Raw genomic sequence first — 13,574 nt, forward strand, 5'->3', positions numbered from 1 at the left:
GGAACTCCTCCGACAACTCCGACGTTTCATCGTCCACCACATGAGTCATGCAGTAGAACACAACAAGGCCAGGGTTTTTGGAAATTCCAATGTATATAAACATATACCATTGTTTAAAGAAAGAATGAGCGAACCAATTATCCATCGAGGGGTATATGGCTGTTGTTGTTGTTGTATGACCTTTGTAATCGAATAATCGCACCATTTGCTCCAGGCTTTCGAAATCGAGAATTCAAAATTATATTCCATTCGCCCAGAAACAATCCACCCTCTATATCCAAACACAATAACAACCAGTTCCATACCAAGAGTCTAATAATCCCCGTTGATACATCTTGCTGTACAGTACATGTCATTAGTCAAGTTCAAGTCCACGTTCTTCTCCTCTCGACAATAGAATCATGTCTGCTCCATCTATACAGACCCAGGCCCAGCCCAGACCCAACGGGAGGTTGCCAGTCTACCAATGGCGGACAACTGGATTCAAAAATACGTCCTCTGTCCAGACATCCAACCATGTTGATGGCAAGGAAAAAGAGAAGAGTATGGTCACTGGTCTGGAAATAGCAGCACGGAATTCCGTGTCCACCACCACCTTCGAAATCTCCACCGACCCAACCCTGATTCCTGCCGAAACACTCAACAGCTTCTTCGCTTCGGACGACATGTCCTGGGCACAGCCACTTCCAGAAGAACAAATCTCCATTCTGATCCAGGAATCAGTTTGTTTCGGCATCTATGAGATTGGTCCTGGACAGAATCACAATGACCATGATCTGACCAGTGATAGAGACGATAGACCAGATGGTGGCAAGGCTCGTTACATAGATCCCACCACCTCCTCTTCCCCTTCACACAGAACCCTCATCGGCTTCGCCCGTTGGATCACCGACCACGTGACCGTCGTGTACCTGACCGATGTGTACATCTTGCCTGAATATCGAGGCCGCGGGCTAGCTAAGTGGCTGCTAGCTTGTGTAGATCAGGCGTTTCAAGATATGGACTATTGTCGAGGATTCATCTTAGTCACGAATCGTGGTTCGAAGGAGGCAAATCTGTATAGACGTGTCTTGCTCATGGATGAAATGGATCATCCGGCTTTTCTGATGCATAAGGATGGGAGGGGGAAGGAGACTGCTTCAGCGAGGAGGAGGGTTGAGGATGTGGAGGATGTTGAAGGTGGTAGGGTTGATGGGGTGACGACTGAGCTATCAGGCAGTGTGGAGCGGAGGAGGTAATCTCAGAGATGTGATATTTAGAGGAGAGAAAATGGGAGAGAGGTCCCCTCGTACTTGTTGTTGATGCGACAATATCGTTATGCCATTCAATGAACCTGATCTTCACCATGGCATCATTTCTCCAGATCCTTCATTCTCCACCATCCAACTCATGGGACCCGTGCTTTCAAAAGTGAATTGAGCGTCCGTCATCATGAGATCCCAATCGTCGAACATATCTACAGAAAGCGATTTGGGACCTTGGCCAGTGTCTTTGTCCTGCCCTGCGCCTTGCTCCATAGATTCGTCAATGCCGGCCTGTCTCTCGAGGATGGGTAGACATTCGTCGATGAGATCTTCCGCGGTTTTCACGACAGTTTTGAGCAGCTCCTCCTGACTGGCATCGCGCATGCGGATGAGACAACTAACCACAGAGGTGAAGAAATATCCCTTGACATTGACCTCGCCAGCTTCAATGCAACGCATAGCCCACGCTATGGACTCATCCAATGCGGACAGGAGGTCGGGTCGAAGAGGCGATGGGCCCAAGCCGTACTCATCGTGTGATTGAGCTCGTAACTCTAAAGCGATGAGCATAGTCGATTGAAAGGCCACGCTGCGGAAGAATCCTAACCCGCAGATCGACAACCGTGCGAAATCGTCTGCGTCCCTCTCCATCCGTTGAGGACTACCGAGACCGTCCTGCACCAGTGTCGTTGACGGATATACCGTGCACCAGATCTTGAGCGAGTTGTCAATCACCACTTTTCGCGAATATGCATATGCTGTATCGTCATTCGACGTCCCGAGGAATGGAACATGTAGTGTCGACAAATAATGCCGGATGAGAACCTCGACGGCATTGATGGCAAACTTCAAAGTGGCTCCACCAGAGTCTGGAGTCAAACTTCGTAGCGTGCGACACATGACTCTGTAAGCCGTTCGCAGTTGATTGTCCAGACGCAATGCGTCCTGGTACGATTTGGTCGAACCTAGATCGTTGAGGAAATGTACCACCCGGAGGCGGCTAGGCAAAGTACTGCGTAGCGCAATCGCAACTGAAGATTGAGTGAGTACGCTCTCGGGTTTAGGGACCGGGTCATCCGTCATGAGCTGGTCGTCATCGAAGTTTCTCGGCGGTTGGCAGTCGAATTGCTCCATCGACAGTAGCGGTGGAGCACCTGATTGGATGCTGGACTGGACACAAATTTCCAAGATGGTATTCCACAGTCGGCGACTCATTTCGATTTTGAGTGGGGTGGCTCGAGGAAACCATGTGGGATCTCGGTGTAGACCCATATAGATCGCAGAGCGAAGCAACTCGCCAGCTGCAATCCACACCAGTCCAGCTCCGACATTGACCATTTCTCTGGCTATCAATAGTAGGCATTGGTTCTGGAGTGATCGAAGGTTCAGACGAGATTTGAATTCTGGAGATGAGCACCACGTTTGTGCTTCGTATACCCATCGAATCGCAGAGCTTCTCATGCTGAATTGATCATCATATGTCGCTGCTCCAATGGCAAGCGCCAGCTTTACCTGAACCACAATGGCAAGGTCGACATTCGAGTTCGATTCCCACAGCGATTCGTATTCTTGTTTGAAGCTAGGGATGTGGACGATTCGATATAGTGTTTCAATAGTCCTCAAGTAGCACTCGACCAACTTGTCGGCCACATGTCTTGGTGGAAGATCCAGTGTCGGCTGTACAGGCCATGAAGGCTCTCGTTGCATTTTGATGAGCCTCCCAAGATATTTGCATCGTTGCATGCCAACCTTCATTTTGGAAGTCGGATCTCGTAAGACTGGCTCTATCAAATCAAAGATGTCGCCAAACTGGTCCATGTTAACCACGATCTTGTCCTCGAAGGTGCGTTGTGGCGCATACATACCACAGCAACTCCATTGATCCAATGGCTCTGTCCAAACAATCGACCCTTGTGGAAAACGCTGTTACTTGCTGCCTTGGACTGACTTGATGATAAACCTGGGAACTCAGCGGTGAAGGCGCCTGCCAATTCTGTGGTGATGGTTTCAACACTGTACATTGGTGTTGGGAAGGCGTTCCGATCGATGCCCTCCGAACGATCCTTGGATAATTGGTCCTCAAGATATCGGATTTTCGTCCTCATTGTTTCTATTTCATGAGAAGTAGGTGAAGTGGCACTCGACAAAGGAGTGTTTGTCGTGTCATTCGACTGGCTAGTCCCTTGAGTCGCCACATCCGAGACGTCGCTTGAGCTTGCATCGTTGAGCAAGCCATGAGACTTGTCGGAAGATTGGTTAATTGCAGAAATAGAATTGAGATGTGGTATCGCATGATTAGGGCGACTTTGCGATGCCTGTTTGCGACTATTTGTATATGCCGCGTAGGCCTGGAGTGCTTCGTAGGAGCAACTCTTGCTCTTGGATCGTACGCAATTGCCACACGGTACTTCTCGATCGCATTTTATCTTGCGCTTTCGACATAGAGAGCAAGACCTATGTTTCACGAATCAGTTTTCTATCATCATCAGGACTGTGACTTGCCTACACTGGTGGCCTTGCGCGGCGACGTTCGGGTTCGGCCATTCGGTCTATAGGCTTTTCATGCCTTGCGCGGGCGCAAAATGTTCAGACCGGTTCGAATCAGGTCCTAATTGAACGGCTTGTATTCATCAAAATGGATCAGCCTATCCAGAATGCTGAGCGAGATTGAGCTTGTTCGACTTAGCATGAGTCAAAGTCGAGAGACAGTGGTGACCTGAAGTCTCGGGCTTTGAAGGCGGAAAATGCGGCTGAAGTCTGTGCGTCTCGCTGTTCACCGACCATCAATTGGGTGATCGCACACCCAGATAAGATAAGAATACACTTCGACCATCTTGCGCTTCACCGAAATCCGAGATCTGATATTTCCCTCGCCTCCTGTATCAGACATAGCAAAATAGTTCAGATTCAGGACCCCGAGGCCGATTCTCTCGACAATGCCATATTTAAAGAGCCTTTCAGCTATGATCTCCTTGGTGCGAAGGCCAAAAGCTTGCTGTATGCTTATTGCGGGGGCGGTCCATTACCAATCACTTCACACTAGAACATACCCACGCAGACGCCCACTTTATGCTAGCGAGCATGCACGACTCAAGTATAAAAATTGATAATCCAGACAACCACCAGGAGGCAAAAGAAGCGCCCGATGCAAAAAATGTGACCACCAAAGATCCAACTGTCGACACCGAACCGGCTACCGATAAAGATGCAATACTGCAGTCACCAGCACCAGACGGTGGCTTGCGAGCCTGGCTTGTTGTATGCGGAGCCTCCTTCATCCTATTCGTAGGCCTGGGCTATGCAAACACGTTTGGCGTCATACTCGAATATTACATGACACACCAACTCAGCGATCGGTCGCCGGATGATATCTCCTGGATCGGATCTACAGCCGCGTTCCTTCAACTTTTCGCTGGTGCCATTGGAGGGCCATTGTTTGATCGATATGGTGCTTGGGTATGCTGATCTAGCCGTTGTTGCATGAAATATGGCTAATGACCACGCAGATTATTCGACCCGCAGCTGTCGGATTCGTCTTTATCCTGATGATGATAAGCCTTTGCACCGAGTATTGGCAGTTCATGCTCGTGCAGGGCATCATTCTTGGTATCTTCTTGGGCATACTCACCTTTCCCGCCATGGCTGCCGTTCTGCAATACTTTGACAAGAAAAAGGGGATAGCTCTCGGCTTGTCAGTCTCTGGATCGTCCATTGGTGGTGTGGTTTTCCCAATTATCCTATCGAGAATGCTGAATCGAACCACCCTCGGCTTTGGATGGACGTTCCGTATCCTCGGCTTCGTCTCATTGCCATTCCTGGTCTTCTCGTGTATCGCCATCAAATCTCGACTGCCACCTAGAAAGACCAATTTCTTTCTCTTCAGCGCATTCAAGGAACGAAGATTCGTAATCCTGATCATATCAGCATTCTTTGTCTTCATCGGCATGTGGGCACCACTCTTTTACCTGCCAGCATACGCTGTCTCACAGGGCATGAGTCCCACCATGGCTGGATATCTGCTTGCCATAATCAACGGAGCATCGACATTCGGCCGAGTCATCCCCGGCGTGCTAGCTGACAAGTTTGGTCGATTGAACATATTTTCTGGGGGCTCCTTGTCTACGGCAGTCGTGCTCTTCTGCTGGACGCAAGCCACCACCTCCGCAGGCTTGGTGGTGTATTCGGTGATGGCTGGTTTCACTACTGGCAGCATTATTTCAGGTATGACCGTGGCACTCAGCGACTGTACCTTCGATACCCAGAGCGTCGGTACCTTCGTAGGGATGGGTATGGGTCTGAGCTCCATCTCAGTTCTGATTGGGCCACCGATCAATGGCGCGCTTCTTGATGCTGGTGGCTATAAGAATTTGTCTTACTTCAGCGCCTCCATGTGTTTGCTCGGTGGTATTCTTGCTTTCCTGTGCAAGGCGGCCACGCCAAAAGGTCTGTGGGGAAGGGTCTGAACCAATGGAAGCAGCATGGATTTCACAATGGCACAGTGAGTCCCCGGCCTCCTTCAAGCGGAATTTCGATTTGGGATATCAAAGGATATTGGAAGCAGTATTATATTAAAAATTGGAAGTTTCATATTTTAGGGTTGGAACTTATGATGACCACTGGGGAAGATAGTACACTCATCTCGAACACATGCGCATTCCCTCGAATCAATCGAGTTCCCCATCCGATGTGAGTTTTACTCACCATAATTCACACACGGGCTCTCTGGTATTGCATTGGAAACTGTCCAAGAACTCGCGCGAGTTGGCCATGGTTCCGAGAATTCGTGCCCACTTAGGTGCATGAGGGTCGGTGTACACACGGTTGATCGCCGTTTCCTTGCGACTCATGCCACACCACCAGTTCGAATAGCTGACAAAGAAGAGCTGCTCTTGCGTGAAGAAGTCTAAGCCTGGGAGATGCTTATTCGGGGTTTCAGCTCGTCTTTGCTGCCACGCCTGGAAAGATGCGGAAAGACCGCCGGCATCGGCGATGTTCTCTCCAAGAGTCAAACGCCCATTGACGTGGAGGGGCTTTCCGTCGGCCCCTTCAACGGTGAAGTTGGCGTATTGCTCGATAAAGCATTGGGCTTTGTCCGAGAATGCACGGACTGTCTTGTCCGTCCACCAATCAGTGTAATTGCCATTCTGGTCGTAGTGTCGTCCGGTGGAATCGAAGGCATGTGAAAGTTCATGGCCCGAGACGGAGCCAAAGGCGCCGTAGGAGACATATTGAGGAACAGCAACATCAAAGACGGGGAACTGCGATTTGTGGTTTAGTATTGATGGACGTCCAGAGTGAGATGAATACGAACCTGCATGATGCCAGCAGGGAAAACGATCTCGTTCCCTGGTGGGTTGTAATCTGTATCTAGGTTAGCTACTTTGCCAAGGAGATAGGAACGACGAGAGTATACTCACATGCATTCACAGTAGGAACGGTCATGTCCCTGCAGTCGGGAGGTTAGTACTATCATGACAGATATGCATTGATACTTACCACTGGTCTCGGTCAACCGGTTTTCCAAGGGCAGACCATTCCTTCTTGACATCGGACTTGCTCATGGAGACAGCGTTCTCAAAGAATGTTGTTGCACTGACGTCGACAGATTTGTAGTAGTGTCTGAGTTTCCGAGGGTTCAGGATATCTGGACTCTGTTTGTAAAGATAAGTTTCATGGACGGACAATTCAGAGAATTTTGTAAGTACAAACCTTTGTGGGATAACCGATCTTCTGCACAATGTTGTGGACTTTATCAATGGCAAGATCGACGACTTGCTTCTCCATCCATGTCGTCTTCTTGAGTTTCTCAATGAACTGGTCTTTGATGTCTGAGACAATCTGGTCGCCAAACACCTTTGCTTGTTCGGAGAAGGCCTTTTCAACAAAGAAGCGGGACAAGATCCAACCAAGACCATCATCGACGTGATTGACGCAAGTTCGCCAACGTTCTGGAGTTGAGTCTGGGTCCTGTGGATGTCAACAAAAGCTCTGTTTCAATAGCGACGTACCTTACCTTGCCTTGCAACTCGTTCGAGAAGCGCTTGTACGGCGTGATAGCATCAGCCTCAATGAAAGAAGCATATGATTGGATCGCCTTCCATAGGAAGTAAGCTTGAATCACATCTCGCGAAGTCTCGTCGATCAGCTCATTGAGTTTCTTGAGGTATTCCGGCGCCATGACAATGAAGCGGTCGGCTGTGACACCATCAGGGGAAAGGGTGTTGATGATTTTGGATAGACTGACTGCCGGAACAAGTGAGTCGGCTTCATCAGGTGACATGGGATTGTAGTATTTCTGGCAGTGGAGACTTAGCATGGCGTGAATGAAATGGGTGGAAGGCACTCACGGTTACATCATCCCTGTCCTCCGCATCCGGAGAGGCAGCTGCAAGCTTTTTCTCGAAGTCGACTAAAGTAGAGGATATTTCGGTCATGGAGAAGTGATCTGGAAGCAATGCTGATAGAACCTGTCCCACGACGGACTTGTACTTCTCCACGAGCTTGTCGTCTTTGTACAACTCTTTCGCGGGAAGACCAATGCGGTAGGGAGCCGAGACTGAGACAATGACAGTATCAGGATCCGTGTCATCAGCCCCGGTACCAGTTGCGACCAACGACGTGACTCCAAGTTCTGCCAAGTAAAGGATGGTATTGGAGAGTTGCTGATGGTCATCCTCGGATTCGGCCAAAGGGTAGGAGGCCAGGATGTTGTTCAGGATAGATGCCAAGGGGGCCACACCAACATCTTTGATGATATCCTCATTTAGACAAGCGTTGTAAGCAGCTTGAAGCTTGATAAAGTTCTGCTCATCAACTGATGCCGTGCACTTTGCCAAGTTTGCTGGTGAGAAGGTCGAATGCTGGACAAAGCCAGAGAGATCAGCAACGTGAGAAGAGGATGACGCGAGTAAGTCTGAGGTCTCACCTTGGAAGATCCAGGGTATGATGATTCAAGGATATGTCGAAGCAAGGTCTGAGAAGTCTCTGACATGATCGTACCAGTAAAGGCATCGCCCTGATCTGGACGAAGATCATGGCGCTCTCTCCAACCTCCACAAACCAGTTCCTCAAAGTTTGTGCAAGGGTCGATGTTTTTATAATTGGGAGACAGGTTATATAGAATCTCCGAAGCTGCATGAACACATTCTGGGGTCAGGCAGATATCCGAGTCTTGTTCGACTGTCTGAGTTAGTCATGGAGAAAGATTACTAGCAGTTGCCAGGAGGTCACCCTACCAGGAGCAGAATGAATGGCCCAGAGTTTGAAGAGGATGTAGATCAGTACTGTTCCCAAAGAAAGAAATATTGGTGATCGTCTTCGCAACAACGAGGTTGACGAAGGCTTCTGAGCGCCAGGCGCCAGGCGAGGGGCTTGGATTTCGACATCATCGTCATCGTACTTGGATGAAAGGAGCTCGAGCTTCTCAGACGAAGCCAAAGGCAAATGATCGTGGCCCATGGCGACCGATGAAAAGTCACAGGCACGAAGAATGCAACAACGCTGATGCCTGATGAGATGATGACAACCGCAAGTTCAAGAATAATGGCTATGAGTGATGATGACGACTTGGTTAGCTCCCAGCTACTTGTGTTTGTAAGCCGGATGCAGTTAGCAGCATCTGTGGTTGCGGGGTGCAGGAAAAGGGTTCAGCCAAGTCTAGGCTTTGTGAATAGGCGTGTGCAATGGTCGCACAGGGGCCGAGGGGGCTTTCAGGTACCGATGTCATGATCTCTAGGCACGTCCCTCGGTCATCTGCTCCCTACGGAAACACCACAGACGGGCCGCTAGCAATGATTTTGCTGGGCAAACATGCTGACTCATCACAAGTGAGCGCAAGGGCGAAAGGCGAATTCAAAGCCTCAGACTCGACAGAAGAGCCGTTGATGATGAAAGGAGGGAAGCGAATGTCGCTTGCAAAGCAATGGTTTTGTGCATTATCGATATATTCTACCTATAAAACTATACAGGCGTGATCTTGCTCGCTGCAACTGAAAAATCCTCCAGAAAGGCCCATCGACCATCCTCAGCATATCCCTTTTTCTTCCAATCACTCACGCCCTTTGGAAACGTTGACATCCCAATATCTAGTAGTGTTTGATCATGTGCGATCACGACAAATACATTCTCTGCCGCATCAAATGCTTCCAGGTTTCGAATGGTCTGCTCCGCCTCCCCGCGGTTGAGAGCAAATCCTTCAGCCATATCATAAAAGGGCTCGCAGGCACTTTTCTTGTGATGCAACTGCTGCATTATTGCTCCAGGGCAAATCCCTTTGGGCCAGTGAGCACTTGAGTGAAGTTGAATCTGTGTTGGAAGTGGCAAGTATTCTGTAGGTCGGAATTCGCCTGCGTGATGACATGCATCTCCTCCCATGAAGATGAAAGTATCCTGCTCTCCATCCCCTCCTATACTCGTCCTTGCAAGAGCGCAGAGATGTCCGATCGCATGTCCTGGAGCATCCAAGAGATAGAAACTGCCGTCTCCGAAAAAATCGACTGCGAGACAACCTCCAATCCTTGGATGCGTCTTCGTATCGAACGACACCTCTCGGAGTTCGCGGCCCTCGTAGTCAGATTGGCGTAGTAGTCCGTCTGGGCGCGCTGGATAGCCTGGTACAAAGGCTTCCTTGAACCCTGGGCCAACGACAAGTGCTGTTGAAGAAGGAAATGTACTCATGTCGCCTATGTGGTCATAGTGCCAATGGCTAAAGATGACTGCCTCGATAGCACCTTCGCTTACTGCAAATCCATGTTCTTCCAAGATCTCCGACACGTTTTTTTCAACCTTGGCCGTAAGTTGATGCTCCTTGAATATCTTGAGAATCGTTGGTGGAAAGTTTTCCCAGTCCTTCCGGGTTCCAAGGTCGAACAAGATCTTACGACCAGAGGGGTGCTTGACCAAAAATGAAAAGGACGGACAGTCCAATATTTCATGGCCCTCTATTGTTGGCTGTACTAACATTTTCATGTGACCCCCCAACCTCGACGTACTGATGTACATGATCATTAGCTACAGATGTTTCAATCGCATGGTCGTCTACCGAGCCATACCTGTCTATTATCTGGACCTCAACAGCAGTCGTCGCGCCAGGAATCCCCAAGTCAGGGGCATCCGTGGGCTGAGCAAGAAATTCATGATTATCTTGTATCGAACCCATATTTAAGCCAGCCGTGAACTTAAATTGACCGTACAGAGTTTCGCGACTTTGTATTGAGTAATGAGGGATCTGAAGAAAGATTGGCAATTAGGTATTCTCTGAGTCGAGTACTTAGTCTTATCATTCACATAGATAAAAACTCCTAAAATCGTCTTCCGGGGCCCCAGGTTTCATCTTGACGTTGCTGTAAGAAATCCCCAAATTCTGTTCCTGACTTTGTCCTCCAAGCCCGAGGTGACACGGTACTCGGCGGCGCCTTCGCTCTCTTACCGAGTGCCACACTTGATGCCGCATCACTGAGCCCAGGCTGGTTCTTCTACACTTTAAATCGTCAAACACTCATTTTCAACTCGTGAGCGGCTCTCGGTCCTTGTAAATTGTGGGTCAGCCGACTGGTCGTCCGGGGACCCTTGAAGCATACTCCACACGTTAGACGTACCCCGGATTCTCGCACCTGGCCCCTGATGAAGTCGTGCAAAACTCACTGAGCATGAAAGGAGCAAGATCAATGGAATACATAAGTGTCCTCGTTGCCATGTGGCGGTCCTGTTCATCCAGTTTAGGAGCCCGACAAAGTCTTGAAAACCCAGAACACGAACCACAATGACACACCAGGCTAGCATGGCGAGCCTTCCTAAGAGGCGATTCACCCCTTACAATGTTGCGATCGTGGTCATCATGGGTCTGGGTTCCATGTCCTATGGTTACTCAGCCAGTATCATCTCAACAACCCTAGCTCAGCCTTCTTTTCTGGTCTATATGGGACTCGACAAACGAAGCAATGCCACAGAGCTAATCGGTCTAACGGGGTCTCTATACCAAGCTGGAGGTTTTATCGGTACATTTTTCGTCACCTTTTTCGCCGATCGCTGGGGCCGTCGTGTTGGCATAGCGGTTCCAGCAGCGTTGACGGTCATCACTGGAGCGTTACTCGCCGGCAGTGTCAACATCGGAATGTTCATCGCTGTGAGACCATTTGCTGGAGCAGCGGCATATATGATTGTTTCAGCTGTTCCAGTCTGGATGAGTGAGGTAGTCCCCGCCAATATTCGAGGTCCCTTGGTCAATATTCACGGCGCTTCTATTCTACTTGGATTCTGTCTAGCATGTTGGATCGGATATGGCTTCTTCCACATGGAAGCAGATAGTCTTTCGCAGTGGAGAGGTCCCATCGCCTTCACATGCCTCCCCTCGATACTCCTCCTCTGCTGTATATATTGGCTGCCGGAGAGTCCTCGGTGGTTGATTCTACACGGCAGAGAAACTGAAGCGGAGGCCATCCTCAACAAGCTCCATACTCCTGAGGAAGCTGCTATCGAGCTTCTACAGATCCGAGCCCAAAACGAGCTCGACAAGAATCTCGAGGATTCCTACTATGCACTTTTTACGAAGCCCAGCTACAGGAAACGAGTTGCTCTGGGCCTTTTTACAACGATTTCGATACAATTCACAGCTCCACTTGTGGTGAACAATTACGGACCAATTATCTATGGCGGTCTAGGATTCGACGTCAACAAGCAATTTCTGTATCAGGGAGGTTGGTTGACTCTCTCATTTGGCGGTGGTTTGATTTCCCTAGTGATTGTGGACCTCATGCCTCGTCCAATTCTCCTAGCTGGGGGCATATTGGGGTGTCTCGGCTGCCTCTCTGTACTGACAGCGCTCGTGGCGACTTATGCTACCAGTGCTGAAGCTTTAGCTTCCCCCAATGAGAGTGCCTTGCAAGCAGCAGTGGCAATGATCTATGTAAGTATTCTTCTGAAGCCAGTGCCATGATCAGGAAACGCTGACTGAAATTCCCTTAGCTTTATATTGTCGTCTTCCAATCGACTCTCGACGGCGGGCAGTTTGTGTACTTGAGTGAGATCTTCCCTACTCACCTCCGAGCGAAAGGAATTAGTCTAGGCATGGCAGGACTCAATATCATCAACATTGTCTGGTTACAGGTAGCACCGACTGCATTCCAGAATATTGGCTGGAAATTCTACCTTTGTTTCATTGTTCCCGGGACAGTCATGGCATTGATCATGTTGTACTGGTTCCCAAACACGAAGGGAATACCTTTGGAGGAGATTTCTGCGCTGTTCGGCGACGAGGTCCAGCACGTGGTGGATCCTGCTTCGACAGAAGCCGATGATGAGGAACGGGGAAAGGGGGGGAGGAGGAATCCCCGTGAAAAGGAAGAAGTGATTCAATCTGAGACTGCTTCGGCGTGAGCTAGGTTTGGTGGAGCATCAAGTGCGCCGAACGGGCTCTGCTACAAGTTTTAAATACTAGTCCGGTGAGATGTACTGTAGCTCTCAGCTCAGCCAGAGTTCTGCCCGTCAGGGTATCGCTAGAGATCATATCAAGCAATGAACTGCATCTTTGGTGTGGCACCTCTATTCCATAATTGTCAAGAGTCTCAATATTATCAAAATGCCGCTTTTCAAGACCAGTGAGCTTTGTCGCGCTTGTGCCTAATTTTGTGATGTAAAGGCGCTATCTATAAGAAATATCTGACTCAATCACCAACCTTGATCACAATCTTTCCGACCCCTGTCTGATGAACCAGGGCAGCAAAAGCATCTTTGGCATCTTTCCACTCAAATGTTTCAGATATCTGCGGCCGCAGATGATGTTCTCCGTATACCTCAAGGACCTTAGCAACCATATCCGTTCGGATCTGGAAGACACCTCGCAAGGTCTTTGCACCAAACAACATGGCCGGAACAATGTCATACTTCTGAGGCTCTGACAGGAATCCAATCAATGACACCAAGCCAGCCTGCCGAGTAGCCTTGAGAGACTGTTCAATCGTGCCGGCACCAGCAACGTCCAAAACATGATCGACTCCTTTGCCGTCTGTTAGCTTCAGTACTTCCTCGGCCCAGTCCGGCGTTGTCTTGTAATTGATCAAGTGGGTTGCACCCATCTGCCGAGCCACGTCGAGTTTCGAACTACTCGAAGATGTAGCAATGACCGTAGCGCCGCATGCAGAGGCAAGCTGTGTTTGTCAGAAGCTGTGTGAAGCAAAATCGACAGGCTTTATGGAAATTAAGCTCTACTTACTTGGATTGCTGCCGAGCTTACACCTCCGGTACCTTGCGTCAGAACAGTCATGCCTTTTTTAAAAGGCATTGGCCCAAAGAATAGCGCATTCGCTGCTGTGCCCGCTGCAGCTGGCAAGGCAG

General features: G+C 49.4%; 3 protein-coding genes across 3 annotated transcripts; all 3 read right to left on the minus strand.

Annotated features, from left to right (window-relative positions):
* Nucleotides 1-1,340: 1,340 nt before the first annotated feature.
* On the minus strand, nt 1,341-3,788 carry PV10_01646 (uncharacterized protein; the record flags this gene model as incomplete). Its single annotated transcript, XM_016365876.1, has 3 exons — nt 1,341-3,053; nt 3,110-3,698; nt 3,751-3,788. 3 exons carry the CDS (start codon nt 3,786-3,788, stop codon nt 1,341-1,343), a joined length of 2,340 nt encoding a protein of 779 aa, XP_016229525.1.
* A 2,013-nt stretch (nt 3,789-5,801) lies between these two features.
* PV10_01647 (uncharacterized protein) lies at nt 5,802-8,782 on the minus strand. Its single transcript, XM_016365877.1, has 9 exons — nt 8,480-8,782; nt 8,170-8,423; nt 7,592-8,104; nt 7,258-7,539; nt 6,954-7,211; nt 6,741-6,895; nt 6,662-6,690; nt 6,556-6,605; nt 5,802-6,502 (listed from the first exon to the last, which is right to left on the minus strand). Exons 1-9 carry the CDS (start codon nt 8,700-8,702, stop codon nt 5,942-5,944), a joined length of 2,325 nt encoding a protein of 774 aa, XP_016229526.1. The 5' UTR covers nt 8,703-8,782; the 3' UTR covers nt 5,802-5,941.
* Nucleotides 8,783-9,203: 421 nt separating this feature from the next.
* Nucleotides 9,204-10,244, minus strand: PV10_01648 (uncharacterized protein; the record flags this gene model as incomplete). The annotated part of the gene is made up of 1 exon (XM_016365878.1): nt 9,204-10,244. One exon carries the CDS (start codon nt 10,242-10,244, stop codon nt 9,204-9,206), a length of 1,041 nt encoding a protein of 346 aa, XP_016229527.1.
* Between the last annotated feature and the right edge of the window lie 3,330 nt (nt 10,245-13,574).

This window comes from Exophiala mesophila (genome assembly GCF_000836275.1).
Source record: "Exophiala mesophila strain CBS 40295 unplaced genomic scaffold supercont1.1, whole genome shotgun sequence".
NCBI classification, from domain to species: domain Eukaryota; kingdom Fungi; phylum Ascomycota; class Eurotiomycetes; order Chaetothyriales; family Herpotrichiellaceae; genus Exophiala; species Exophiala mesophila.